This window comes from Perissodus microlepis, chromosome 16 (assembly GCF_051167445.1).
Source record: "Perissodus microlepis isolate ML-2025 ecotype Zambia chromosome 16, ASM5116744v1, whole genome shotgun sequence".
NCBI lineage: Eukaryota > Metazoa > Chordata > Actinopteri > Cichliformes > Cichlidae > Perissodus > Perissodus microlepis.
In genome coordinates, this window is record NC_140476.1 from 12,955,071 (window position 1) to 12,967,435 (window position 12,365).

General features: G+C 40.2%; 1 protein-coding gene across 1 annotated transcript; it reads left to right on the forward strand.

The window, feature by feature from the left end:
• Nucleotides 1-5,212: 5,212 nt before the first annotated feature.
• Nucleotides 5,213-11,959, forward strand: desma (desmin a). The gene is made up of 10 exons (XM_084908701.1): nucleotides 5,213-5,889; nucleotides 7,655-7,715; nucleotides 7,900-7,995; nucleotides 8,910-9,071; nucleotides 9,155-9,280; nucleotides 9,491-9,601; nucleotides 9,721-9,830; nucleotides 9,922-9,974; nucleotides 10,502-10,593; nucleotides 11,288-11,959. Exons 1-10 carry the CDS (start codon nucleotides 5,315-5,317, stop codon nucleotides 11,327-11,329), a joined length of 1,428 nt encoding a protein of 475 aa, XP_084764827.1. The 5' UTR covers nucleotides 5,213-5,314; the 3' UTR covers nucleotides 11,330-11,959.
• Nucleotides 11,960-12,365: the final 406 nt, after the last annotated feature.

Consider the following 12,365-nt stretch of genomic DNA (forward strand, 5'->3'; position numbering starts at 1 on the left):
TACTGGGGTCTCATAAAATAGGAAGGAGCCTTTCTATCTAGCGTGACTCATGATTTGATGGTTTGAAATGGTTTGATGCGGAGCCTGCTGCTCTCTATTTCAGGCACATTGTGCTTCTGCTGGCATTTGATATCATATCTCTCTCCTGTGATAGACCCAAAAAAATCTGGAACAGTTTCTCTTGTAAAAGAGGTCTATAAAGTTGTTACACACTTGTATGTAATCACTAATGTGCAAGCACACATACTGCACACACAGAAATACACACGAACGTCTCTTTCCTCCCCTCGCCTTTACTCGGATCCTTTTAGTCCCAGAGTCACTTTTGTGCTAGGGCTCAGCTCTTTGGCATGTGTGTATGCATGTTTGGGTGGTTGCAGGGCAACAAGCATTCTGCGTTCATGAATGATGAAACCACCTGACCCCTAATCACCTATAGATGCTAGTTATATCATATTTCACTTCTAATTTTTGTTGTTTTTTCTTTCATTTTCCAAACTGTAAGTGTATTCACCTTCACGTACAATGTATCCATAAAGCAGGGGCTATGTAACGATTCTCCAGGACTCCCACAAAAGCTTACAGATTGTATGTATGTTCTCTAGTTTCAGTCTTTAAAAAACAATCCCCAAACAGTATTCACATCGTTCCATTTTCCCATCATGTCACCCACGTTGCATGGCTTTTGACTGCACTAGCATTCCACAGGGTCTAAGAATTTGCCACAGTTCTGCCTTGGATATAGATCGTCACGGATCCTTCTGCTCCTGAGGTTGAGATCAGTGCTGTCCTATAGGAGGAAGGTGACATATGGGAGATCATATGATCGTTTGAAGGACAATTTAGCCTTCTTGTTGCTGAAGATAGGCTTGTTCTTTATTACTCTGGCTGTTTGGGGTCGTTGTCATGCAAACCAAGATAAATTTGGGGTCAGCCAGACCCTCCATGGGGGTGCTGTGTAAGGATTAGAATCCAAATATCTAAAGTGTCTGGGTATTTCCCAACTAAGAGTTGAACACAGGCATAAAGCTGTATTGTATGGGGTGTGTGTGGGGAAATTACTGCTGATATTTTTATACTGCAGTGTTGCATCCTACTTCCAAAATAGAATTGTGACATGCCCTGAGTAAAGGGTTTGGCTGCTATGCACTGTTGATATTCTGAGACTTGGTGCGTGCATGTGTCTGTATTATAATGCTTTTCCCAGCCGTTCTGGGATCTGGTTCTAATTTAAGGGAGTCTTTTCTAGGCTATGGGTCATGGTGTATTAGTTATGAATCTGGGGTTGTTAGGCAACTTGTAGGTAGCTCATTTTCTGTCCTGAGCTAATGATGTGTTCTTTAACGGGAAAACACCTGGATGACTGCTCCTGCCACGACAGCAGATACCACAGTCAAGTCACATCGAGAACATATCAGATTTTTCCCATCATCTCTGCTGGTGTCCCCACATTATTTATTGGGGTGAAAGGCTCATTCGTCTGACAGATGTTTGCAACTGGATGGGAAATTGAATGACATAGACCACAGGATTCATGTTCAGTAATGGTATCATTAGAATGTAATATACTTTTTGGTCCAAGACAGGGATCTTACCCAGACTTGATGGGATTTTGGCGATGGAACAATCAAATGGCCCTGGAAGGGAGCCTAGCAAATCCTTGAATCCCAGTGTGTGGACTGAGCTGCACTTTAGTTAAATACTCCCATGTAACACTGTGAGCATTCTAGCATCCTCACAATGAGAACATTGCCCACATGGTGATATTTAACAGGTAGCTCGTTGCTAATTTTGATCATGATCACGTTTGTTTTTTTTTTTGTCATGTTAGCATGCTAAAATGTGCTAATCACCACTAACGAAGCTGGCAGTGGAGGGTAAAGGAAATCACATTTGTTTGACAAATAATAATTCATAAGCCAAAGAATTAAACTAAATTAAGTACTTCATTCACATGATTCATATAATATCAACCTCAGAAAAGTCAGATCACCTATTATGATTCATTACATATGAAGACTAAAAACTCAAAAATATGTTATTTTTGTAAATAATAATGATTGGATATTTTAGTGACTGACTTTAGACAGACTGATACTAATACCAAATATGAATTTAAATAATTGTATTTCCCTATTTAGTTCCCCCAAGGCACTTTATATTGTAAGGTGAAGACCCTACAATAATATAAAGAAAACAGAGAAAACCCCAACAATTATATGACCCCCTTTCACCAAGCACTTTAGCCACAGTGGGAAGGAAAAACTCCCTCTTAACAGGAAGAAGCCTCCAACAGAACCAGGCTCAGGTAGGAATGGCCATCTACTGTGACTGGTTCGAGTGAAGGGAAGAACAAAGGGCAAAGACACAATGTAGAAGAGAGCCAGAGATTAATAACAACTGATGATTAAATGCAGAGAGGTGAATAAACACACAGAGTGAAGAAAAGATGAGCAACGAAAAAAAATCCTTAGTGCATCATGGGAATCATATGATCCTACATGCTTTATCAAAATGGAAGGTTTTAAGCCTAATCTTAAAAGCAGGGAGGTTTCTGTATTCTGAATCCAAACTGGGAGCTGGCTCCACCAAGAGGGGCCTGAAAAATGAAGACTTTGCCTCCGTTCTACTTTTAAATACTCTAGCAACCACAAGTAAACCAGCAGTCTGAGAGGAAAGTGCTCTAATAATGTGATACAGTACTTTGAGGTCATTAAGATAAGATGGGGCTTAATTATTCACCATCCTTGTATGTATGACAAGCTGTCTGACCTTTACTGAAGTAATAGTGACCCCCCTTATTACTATGTTATAGCTCATGAAATGTGACAGGAATATTTAAAGAATTTTAATTTGAAAAATTCTTGAGCCTTTCATAAATTCTTCAGGTTTTTGATGTTTCTTGTTTACTTTAAAGGAATGCAAGAAGCCTTTAGACATTCAAAGATAGTGAAAACTAAAAAGACAAATATAAAACTGTTGTTTTTTGTTGTTGATGTTGCAAGAGATCCATCTTGAATCACTCTTATCTGGTAATAATGACGTGGCACCAGACAGTTTGTGTAGTGAGCCAATTTAGGTCAGGCCTATTTACATTTTCTATCTGACTTTGATTAGCAGCTACAATAATCTCACAGCATGGCAGTAAAACTAGTCAAGCTCTATCTCCAGTCCAGTGGCCACACAACAAACGAGAAATCTAAAAATAGAGTTGACACCATTTGCAGCTGACATGCAGACTGCTCTGTGAAACGCAAATATGTGCACGACCACACACAACTCCTCCAACAGCCACAACTCCCACGTACATTAGTGGCATGTTTCCTCTTTGATTCAGAACTGAAATGCTACAGACAGGGTTTTAAATTTTGCAAAACAGCTCAGATATTTGTACTTTATGCCTTTGTTCTGTTGTAAGCATTGCTTTTTTATCTGGTAGATTGCACTCAGAGGAATATTTAGCATCCTACAGAACCAGAGTTAGTCATCATCATCCTTTTTATCATCAGCTATGACACATGAGAGGGAAGAGATTCCTCAAGTGTTAGTATGCTTTCAGCTGCAGCCAGTGAGAGCATTACATTAATTTCCTCATCCTATAGGCTCCAGCCTTCAACAACGCTGGATTTTATATGTATTTCAGAAAATGCTGGACTTTCCTTACATTTTCTACTTGTGGCAAAATAATATTTACATTAATATTTACATTTTCATAATATTCAGAAACACAATCTACACTGAAATCTAACAAAGAATTTTCAATATGCTTGCAATGACAGCATTGTGATTGTGTATTATGTCAGAACTGTGTTGTAATGGGTAAAACTTTTGGGATGGATTTCTTTTTCATTCTTTCTTTTTTTCCTGAGCTGATAAATTTGACAAATTTAAAACACTCATATATGGAATTACACAAAGTTGCAACTTGTATTGACATTAATTATTTTAAATATTCAGGATGCATGTAACAAGATAGCGCTTGACTGATACGCACAGATTTATCCATCTACTCTCGGTGTGTGCGAGTCGGGTAGAGAGCTCTGATGACAAAGCTGAGCGTGTGACCTTCCTGGCAGTAGTCAGTCATATTTCTTATATAACCAAGGCTACATAACTCTATTGTAACTCTATAGCTTCATACTAATTTAAACAATGCATATAATAAATTCTGATGTGCTACATTAGGACAGAGCAGAACACATTCTTTCCTTATACTTATAACACAAAATGGTAATTTTAACATGATGTTGGCCATATTTTAGAACAATCATTCATGTTAATTTTGGTTATGTGCTTTTCTGAGCCAGTTTCTTTAGCCTAAACTGAATTAAGTTTGACAATTTCCACTAAGTGAAGCTTCATACAAAATATAACCATGATTTGATGCAGTGTTTCTAACAGCTCCTGATCATTTCTATCAAAACTTCCCATATTAGACTTACTGTACAAAAGTGAAGGGACTGTCTGACTGATTTTTACACCCATTCATTCAATCATCCATAGTCAAACAGACATACATGCAGAAGGCCATCGTGAAACCAGATCCCTTCAACAGCTGAATCAAGGGCTGGCAAAAGGTGCAACAAGGGGGGTAGGGAGAGGCTGAAAGACAAGAAAAAGAAGGCTGGACAAAAATGCATCGCTGAAGAGCATAAAGAAATATGAAAGAAAGGCTTTTACTCCAACAGATAACATCTCAAGAGATGACAATGAACTGAACAAAAATGTCCTCTGAGCAATTTCCTAAAAACCTGAAAAAGTCATTTTTAGTGAACTTCTTCTACAATGAACTACGCAGAGAAAATAAAGCTGGAACAGCCAAAATAAAAAACTCAAATCATAATTACAATTATGATACATTTTCACATTGATTAACACTGGTTACCAGAGGTATTTAATTTTCACCTCCTGCCCTTAAATCTGGGGTTTAAAAAGCCACTACTAATGAGGCAGTTATGAAAAATATTTAAAAAAAAAGACTTGTTGGGTAAAATTTGAAGAACTGCTAATGCATCTTAACCAATGAAGGAATCTTCCAGACTGATTTAAAATGCCAAAAGTAATCAATGAAAAAAGGGGTTGTGATACAGTGGCGGGGTGGAGTAATGGGAGTGCAGACGGGGTGAACAGAGACATCAAGAGGAGGGGTTGGGTTTATGAGTGGGTGTGGGGGTGGTAGAGCTACAAATAGTTGCACTCAGTGGCTGGCATTTCTTCACTTAGTTTTCTTCCCAGTTGCCCAGTGGGACAGTTGGGTCTCAGCACCTCAAGCGGTTCCATCAAATCCACAACTCAACCAACAACTCAACCAGCCATGAGCAAGTCCTACACCTCCTCAGCCCAGAGTGCTTCCTCGTACCGTCGCACCTTTGGCTCTGGTGTTGGGTCAACACCACTGTCATCGATGTTCTCCTCCTCTCTAGGAGGAGCCCACAGCTCCGCTTCCAGCCGTATGTCTAGCAGAGTCTACGAAGTCAAGAGCACCGGCATTCCCTCTTATTCTAGCTTCAAGTTGTCTTCTGGGGCCGGGCTCGGCTCCTCCACGGCCATGCGCACCTATGCCGGGGAGAAGCTCGACTTCAACCTTGCAGACGCCATGAACCAAGACTTCCTCAACACAAGGACCAATGAGAAGGCCGAGCTTCAGCACCTCAATGACCGTTTTGCTAGCTACATTGAGAAGGTGCGTTTCCTGGAGCAGCAGAATGCCGCGCTGACAGTGGAGATCGAGAAGCTCAGGGGCCGCGAGGGGCCTGGGCGTGTGGCTGAGCTGTATGAGGAGGAAATGAGGGAGCTGAGGAGGCAGATAGAGGCCATCACCAACCAGCGTGCCAGAGTGGAGGTGGAGAGAGACAACCTGGCTGATGACCTGCAGAAACTTAAGCTCAGGTAAGCTTGGATTGATGGGACTGGGCCAATATGTAGATAAACATCTTCATGAACAAATGATGAGTAAAGAAAAATATATATATAAAAAACTGACTCATGTAATATGGCTTTAATAAAAGTGAGCTACTGGAAACACATGCACTCACATGTAGGAGTACACAGGAGTCTCATGTTAAGTCTAAAGCCAAACACAAATGGAATAGTTTGAATTAACTGAAACATGGGGGGATATGAGCCTTTTTACTTAAAGAAAAGCTCATTCTGTTACATTTATAAAAAAATAAATAAATCATGTGATACAATAAATATTTGTGACGTCACCCCCCACCCCCACCCTCTGGAAGGTGCTATCTCACATTCTGGCAACACACCAAACCTCTATCAGATGGAACAGAAGGAGAAAATCAGAAGACGGGAAAGCAGAAGGGGGGGAGGAGACTTGAAAACACTTTATCCAGTGTGTTAAAAATAAAACAAACAAGTGGCATCAAGTACAACTCATTGATTTCTAAAGAGTGTCTTTCCTCTTTTGGGTCATATGAAAACAACAAAGTAACAAAGGAGAGATTTGAGAATAGGAATGCTTCAGTAATTGTTACGGTCCAATGGCTTATTACAAAGGTGTTTTATAATTTATTCACGAGAGACACAGCAGAAGAAAATTGAGAGAGAGGGAGATCTGCAGGTTCATAGGAATAGAGTTGAGACTCACAGGCAGACAGATTAAGTTTCAGCTCGACAGAAAGCAGTCAGACATGAGAGAAGAAGACAGATAAAAATAAGTGTATACACACGGCCTGTTTGTTTGGTGAGTTTAAAGAAGAATAAATCTAAAAAAGTGAAAAAATTTCAAAAGTCAGTCCACCAAATACACATTTCTTCTATGTGCACTGCATATGTGACAGAACGTGAGCATGAGAGAAAAAAAAAGCACGGGGAGCTGCAGTGTGGGTGTATCGCTGAATAATCTATTTGGAGCGACTAAATCATCTCTGTGAAATTCTGTCACTGCGAGATGCTGCATGCAGCATCACTTAAATAAAATGTATATCAAAAGACAGGCTCAAACACACACAGCACTCTGACTCTTCACTCTCTGTGTATCACGCCTGCTTAAATGGTTGCCTGAAACATTCAGTGAAACTTGTTAAAGCACCAGCTGCTCCTTCTGATATCACATGCAAACAGTTGCAACGCATGCACGCTGACATTCTCATTGAACATTCTCACTGAACGTTTCCATGGACGATGACATGATTCAAAACCGCAAAAAAATGCCAATAGCATCTGCTGTGTGTATTTGTGTCGGTAGTGATTATGTGTGAGGTGCATGACGGCATTTTTTTCTGCATTTTCCAGTTGTTCAAAGTGCACGGCAAAATGCTAATTCTGGAAACTGCGCCGGGACAGGCCTGTGTTGCTCTCACACTGTTACCCTTCTGATTCTGACAGTGTGACAGCTGCAACAGAGCTTTAGGACTCAAAGAGCAAGTGCAGAAGTGTGCGTGTGTGTGGACATGGATACAAATAAAAACTTGAACTTTGATGTTTCATTGTCTATGCCGGTTCTATTCTTCTGAATTTACTGAGAGACGAAAAGAGCAGAAAGGCTGGAGGACTGAGAGGTGGTAACTAGTTTATCTGTCTAGTAAGTGATCCCCGGGGGAAAAGCTGTTCACTCCAACAGTTTGTCTTCACTTTTGTTTCAACTTTCCGCTTTCTTTTTCGCTCTTTTCCTTTTTGTATGTTGCTGTCATTCTGGCAGACTGCAAGAAGAGATTCACCAGAAGGAAGAAGCTGAGAACAACCTGTCTGCTTTCAGATCTGTAAGTCTTCTATTTCCTTAAATCACTCATCTATAGCTCAGTCATTTTCTCTTCAGAGAGAAACTTTGTCTCCTTTGGTTGAGCAGTCATTTTTCTCCTTTAATTTTCTTCTTATTTTAACATTTTTTTTAAATGTGTTGGTTATTGGTCATTTTCTTTTTTGCCATTCTCTCCTCTTATCTAGGATGTGGACAGTGCCACTCTCGCTAGGCTGGACCTGGAGAGACGTATTGAGAGTCTGCAAGAAGAGATTGCCTTCCTCAAGAAGATTCATGAAGAGGTTTGCTGATTTACCAGCTTTGGTTGGTTGGCTTCACACAATTAGGCGGTGGGAGGGTTGCGTCTGGAATGGCATCTGGCATAAAATCCGATCCATTCGCTGTAGCAACCACTTGGGAAATAAGAGAGCAGTAAAAACCACCCATCCTCTCTATATCTATTATGTGTGTCACTAGGATGGTGTATAGTGTATCATATAACACCTGTGTGTTACTATACTGTGCTGTGATATTAGATCTGAGTCTCCACAGGCATGCAGCTCTTCGTGAGATCAAAGATATCATACTTAAACCCACCTAAAGAGAACTACTGATGTTAAAGCACAGATATCGTTCCCATCTACATAGATTCATGTCTGTAGGAAAATTTAACAATAATTTAACTATTACAGGGCAACAGAAAGATCTAACCTTATTCACTTACAGATATCAAATGATATTCTGAGCCACACACTCAGACACATGTCTGCACAGCTGAAGTCCCTTCTTCTCATTTTGTCTTCTTTGCTTGAACTTTGACCTGCCAGAAATGCCAAAGTGCTGATTGGTCAAAAGACTATGTCAGCTGTTGTGTGACAGAGAAAAAGAGGGTGTGCCTGTGAACAGATGCAAAGCTATTTATAACTTTCAGTTAGATCAGACAACAACTGAGTGAAATCCAGGCTGGCTAATTTAAAAAAAAAAAAGCCTGTTGCTAACAGAATGCATCAGTCGACAGCTGGGTGAATTTGTAATTTGACACATTAGATTTCTATATGTAAATATTCTGATCTGACGTGTTATCGCATGTTGAATTATTTTTAACTTGTCAACTGAAGTAGCAGGTATCGTTTTAATGTCCCGGTAGCTACTCACATGTTTGCTTATTCATCATTTTGACACGAGCGGATTTTGACTTTTTCTGGACTCCTTGCAGGAAATCCGTGAGCTGCAGAGCCAGATTCAGGACACTCAGGTGCAGATCCAGATGGATATGTCTAAGCCCGACCTCACTGCTGCTCTGAGGGACATCCGCATGCAGTACGAAGCCATTGCTGCCAAAAACATTGCAGAGGCTGAAGAATGGTACAAGTCTAAGGTAGAATGGAGGCATGCACACGTAAAATGCAGATAGTGGTTCTTAGCTGTTGCACTGTTAATCCTCCTGTCCTCTGTCTTCAGGTGTCTGATCTGAACCAGGCCGTGAACAAGAACAATGATGCACTGCGTCAGGCCAAGCAGGAGACCATGGAATTCAGACACCAGATCCAGTCCTACACTTGCGAGATTGACTCACTGAAGGGCACTGTGAGTATTTGTAGCACCTTTTCTCACTTTATTTTTTGGCTTCTTATTTTACATTTCTTCTTTCTGATTGATATCATCTTTACATTTCCATGATAACCATATTGTCAGCCATAAACAGCCTTAAACTTCTGTTTCTGTTAGGTGTGTTTACTCTCTTTCAAGCTTCTTATCCCTTCTTTTCAAGGACTTCATGTCTCTGTTTCTTTGCAGAATGAGTCTCTGCTGCGCCAGATGAGAGACATGGAGGATCGCATGGCCCGCGAGGCTACTGGTTACCAAGATACCATTGCACGACTCGAGGAAGATATTGCTAAGATGAAAGTAATACGCTTAGATATGTCATGCTGATCTTTTGCATTTTACACTGGGTAATAGAAGTAGCAGGATTTTGTGTTTGGTAAGAACTATATTTTAAGCACTTCTTACACACTGATTTCAAGGATGATATGGCCCGCCACCTGAGGGAGTACCAGGACCTCCTCAATGTGAAGATGGCCCTCGATATTGAAATTGCCACCTACCGCAAGCTTCTGGAAGGAGAGGAGAGCAGGTGTGTTTCTGTTCTAAAACTACCTTAATTTTTTGTGATTTTGCATTTATGTCGTACTCATTACCAATTTGTTATGCTCCTCTTTCTGTAGAATCACTACCACCATACCTGTCCAGTCTGCTTATTCTTCCATTGGATTCAGAGGTATGAGAAGTTGCACCCTTTGTTCCTGTCACGCATAAATACCGTTAAAATCTATTGGGCATGAGTTAATAAGGGGGGGATAAAAGGTCTAATTATAGGCTGTGACTGTATATGGTAGCTGCTATTATAAGGGCATTACATATAGTGTCTTTGCAGTGACACATTCTGACCACTGTGTGGGGATATATGACTAAAACCTTCATGCCTCTGTGGTTCAGGGAGGCAAGAATTAACCTTCATTAATAATCATATGACTTACCCTCTTCATTTAATAGATTAACAGTAAGAAGGTGCAATTAGTCTCTGTTAGTACCTCCCATCTGAGCACTTTGTGACAGCTTAAAGTTCACACAAGGATGTTGCGTGGATGTTCCATTAATGTTACAGCCATGTGAAATTGTTCAAAGCTCATTAAACTTCTAAGTGCAATGCTTAACTAATATCAGTGACTAAATTATCTCAGTGTAGCTGCAGAAAGAATAAAAGCAGTTTATGAAAGAGCTGCATGTGTGAATTTGTTCCTACAGAGACCAGTCCTGAGTCCCAGCATCAGCGCTCATCAGAGGTTCACTCCAAGAAGACTGTTCTCATCAAGACCATTGAGACCCGCGATGGAGAGGTTTGAGCTCACACGTACATGCACACACAGGCAAACACAAATATACACTTTTATGCACAAAAATGTCCATGTTGAGGTAGCCTAATGAACTACAAAATCGCTAGTAAATTATACGATATTTTTGTCAACCAAACCATTCTGATTTACTATATTCTCATCCAGATTAAATATTCTATGAGCCAGAGTGCTAATGCCTCATGTGTAAGTCTGGTTTCAGTATCACACCTGCCTTTTGACTGTCTGCTCACATCAGCGGGTTGAAACAAGCTACCAGATTTAATAAGAATAATTTCCTTCTTGCATTTGTCAATCACAGCCACTACATTTTCATAACTGTCTACACATACAAGTGTGGCAACATAGTAGCAAAGCTGTTTTAGCTTCTATTCTCTTAGTTATCCCTGAAATCTTGTAGTTTGAATCAATCTGGGTACAGACACTTTCATGAAAGTTACAGCACCGGCTTCCCTGAGCAAGCACCTTCACTGTCAGTGCTCCAGTTGGTCCCAGCACAGTCCTTCACCTTAAGCATAACACCTGCACTGAATGTTAAGCTTAAGTAGAACTTTATTGTCAGACTAGCACGGCAGATGGGGTGTTTTCTCACATCGTTTATGCAGACACTGTGCATAGCGAAAATAGACTCTTTCCCTTTTGTATCAATTTACAGTGTCCCCTTTTTTTCCTTCCACAGGTTGTCAGTGAGTCGACACAGCACCAGCAAGACATCATGTAAACAAGAAGAAACAACGTTACTTAAAAATAATAGCACCAATAATGAAATCTTTTCCTATTAGAATTACAATGATTAATAAGCTGTGCCTACTTTTAGATACAAAATGCAATGTCATGGAAGTGAAATTTAACCACTGTACATCCACACATAAATTACTTTAAGCGTCACAGGAAAGACGCAGTGTAGAGGCACAATGCCTTTAGCCTTGTTTTAAATGAAGGGCATTCCAGGATGTTTTTCTTTATTTGTGTTACTTTTTGCTGCAAACAAAAGTATCTTGCATCTATCTTGTCTGCAAAAATATTTTAGTGGTAAGAGTAATATTTCAAATGAATACAACTCGTACTGCCGAATTATCCCATCATCCACTGTAACAATCAATGGCAGATCAATTTGACTGAAGCACTGCAGTCAGATAAATTTCACTGTGTGTATTTCAGGATTTTTACATGTGTATGCACATTGATTGATTAAGATAGGCTATCTCTGTAACTGATTCAAGGAAAGTGAGATGTTGGTTTTAGACTATTGAAAAGGGAACTCAGTTGTGTTTTGACCTTTGAGCTCTCCAGCATGTGCTACGTGTCTGATGGTATGTGTATGAGTAACCATGGTATCCTCCTTTGCTCTGACAAAAACCCAAATAAAAGATTTCACTTGCTGGGCAGAAAGTTTATTCAAATTCTGTAACTCATATCTCTAGGCATTAGCATTCCTCAGACAGCATGCGTGCATTTTCATCCAAATCTTTATGAACTTTCTCTTCCTACTGCATGCATCAACTGATGTGGCCCGTTTTAGCTTTCCAAAAGATACTAGCTCCCCCAGCCAAGCGTAACACTCTTCTGTCAACATTTAATTTTCTTCTATACACAAAACACGAGTTGTGGCTTTCTTGAATTTATCAGTAACCAGTCTGATCTTGGTGCAGGGAAAACGAAACAAGGACACATTAACGAGCGGCCCTTTGTCATTTTTGGTCTCCAGCAGAAAGCAGATTAGCAGAGCAACAAGAATTACAGTCTGTGCAGTTTGT

What these genes read in the sequence shown, in the direction of transcription:
- desma (XM_084908701.1), top strand. Translation starts at nt 5,315, where the DNA reads ATGAGCAAGTCCTACACCTCCTCAGCCCAGAGTGCTTCCTCGTACCGT. An exon ending in AAGATATTGCTAAGATGAAA is followed by an intron (nt 9,602 to 9,720) that starts GTAATACGCTTA and finishes ACTGATTTCAAG; the next exon opens with GATGATATGGCCCGCCACCT. An exon ending in CTGGAAGGAGAGGAGAGCAG is followed by an intron (nt 9,831 to 9,921) that starts GTGTGTTTCTGT and finishes CTCTTTCTGTAG; the next exon opens with AATCACTACCACCATACCTG.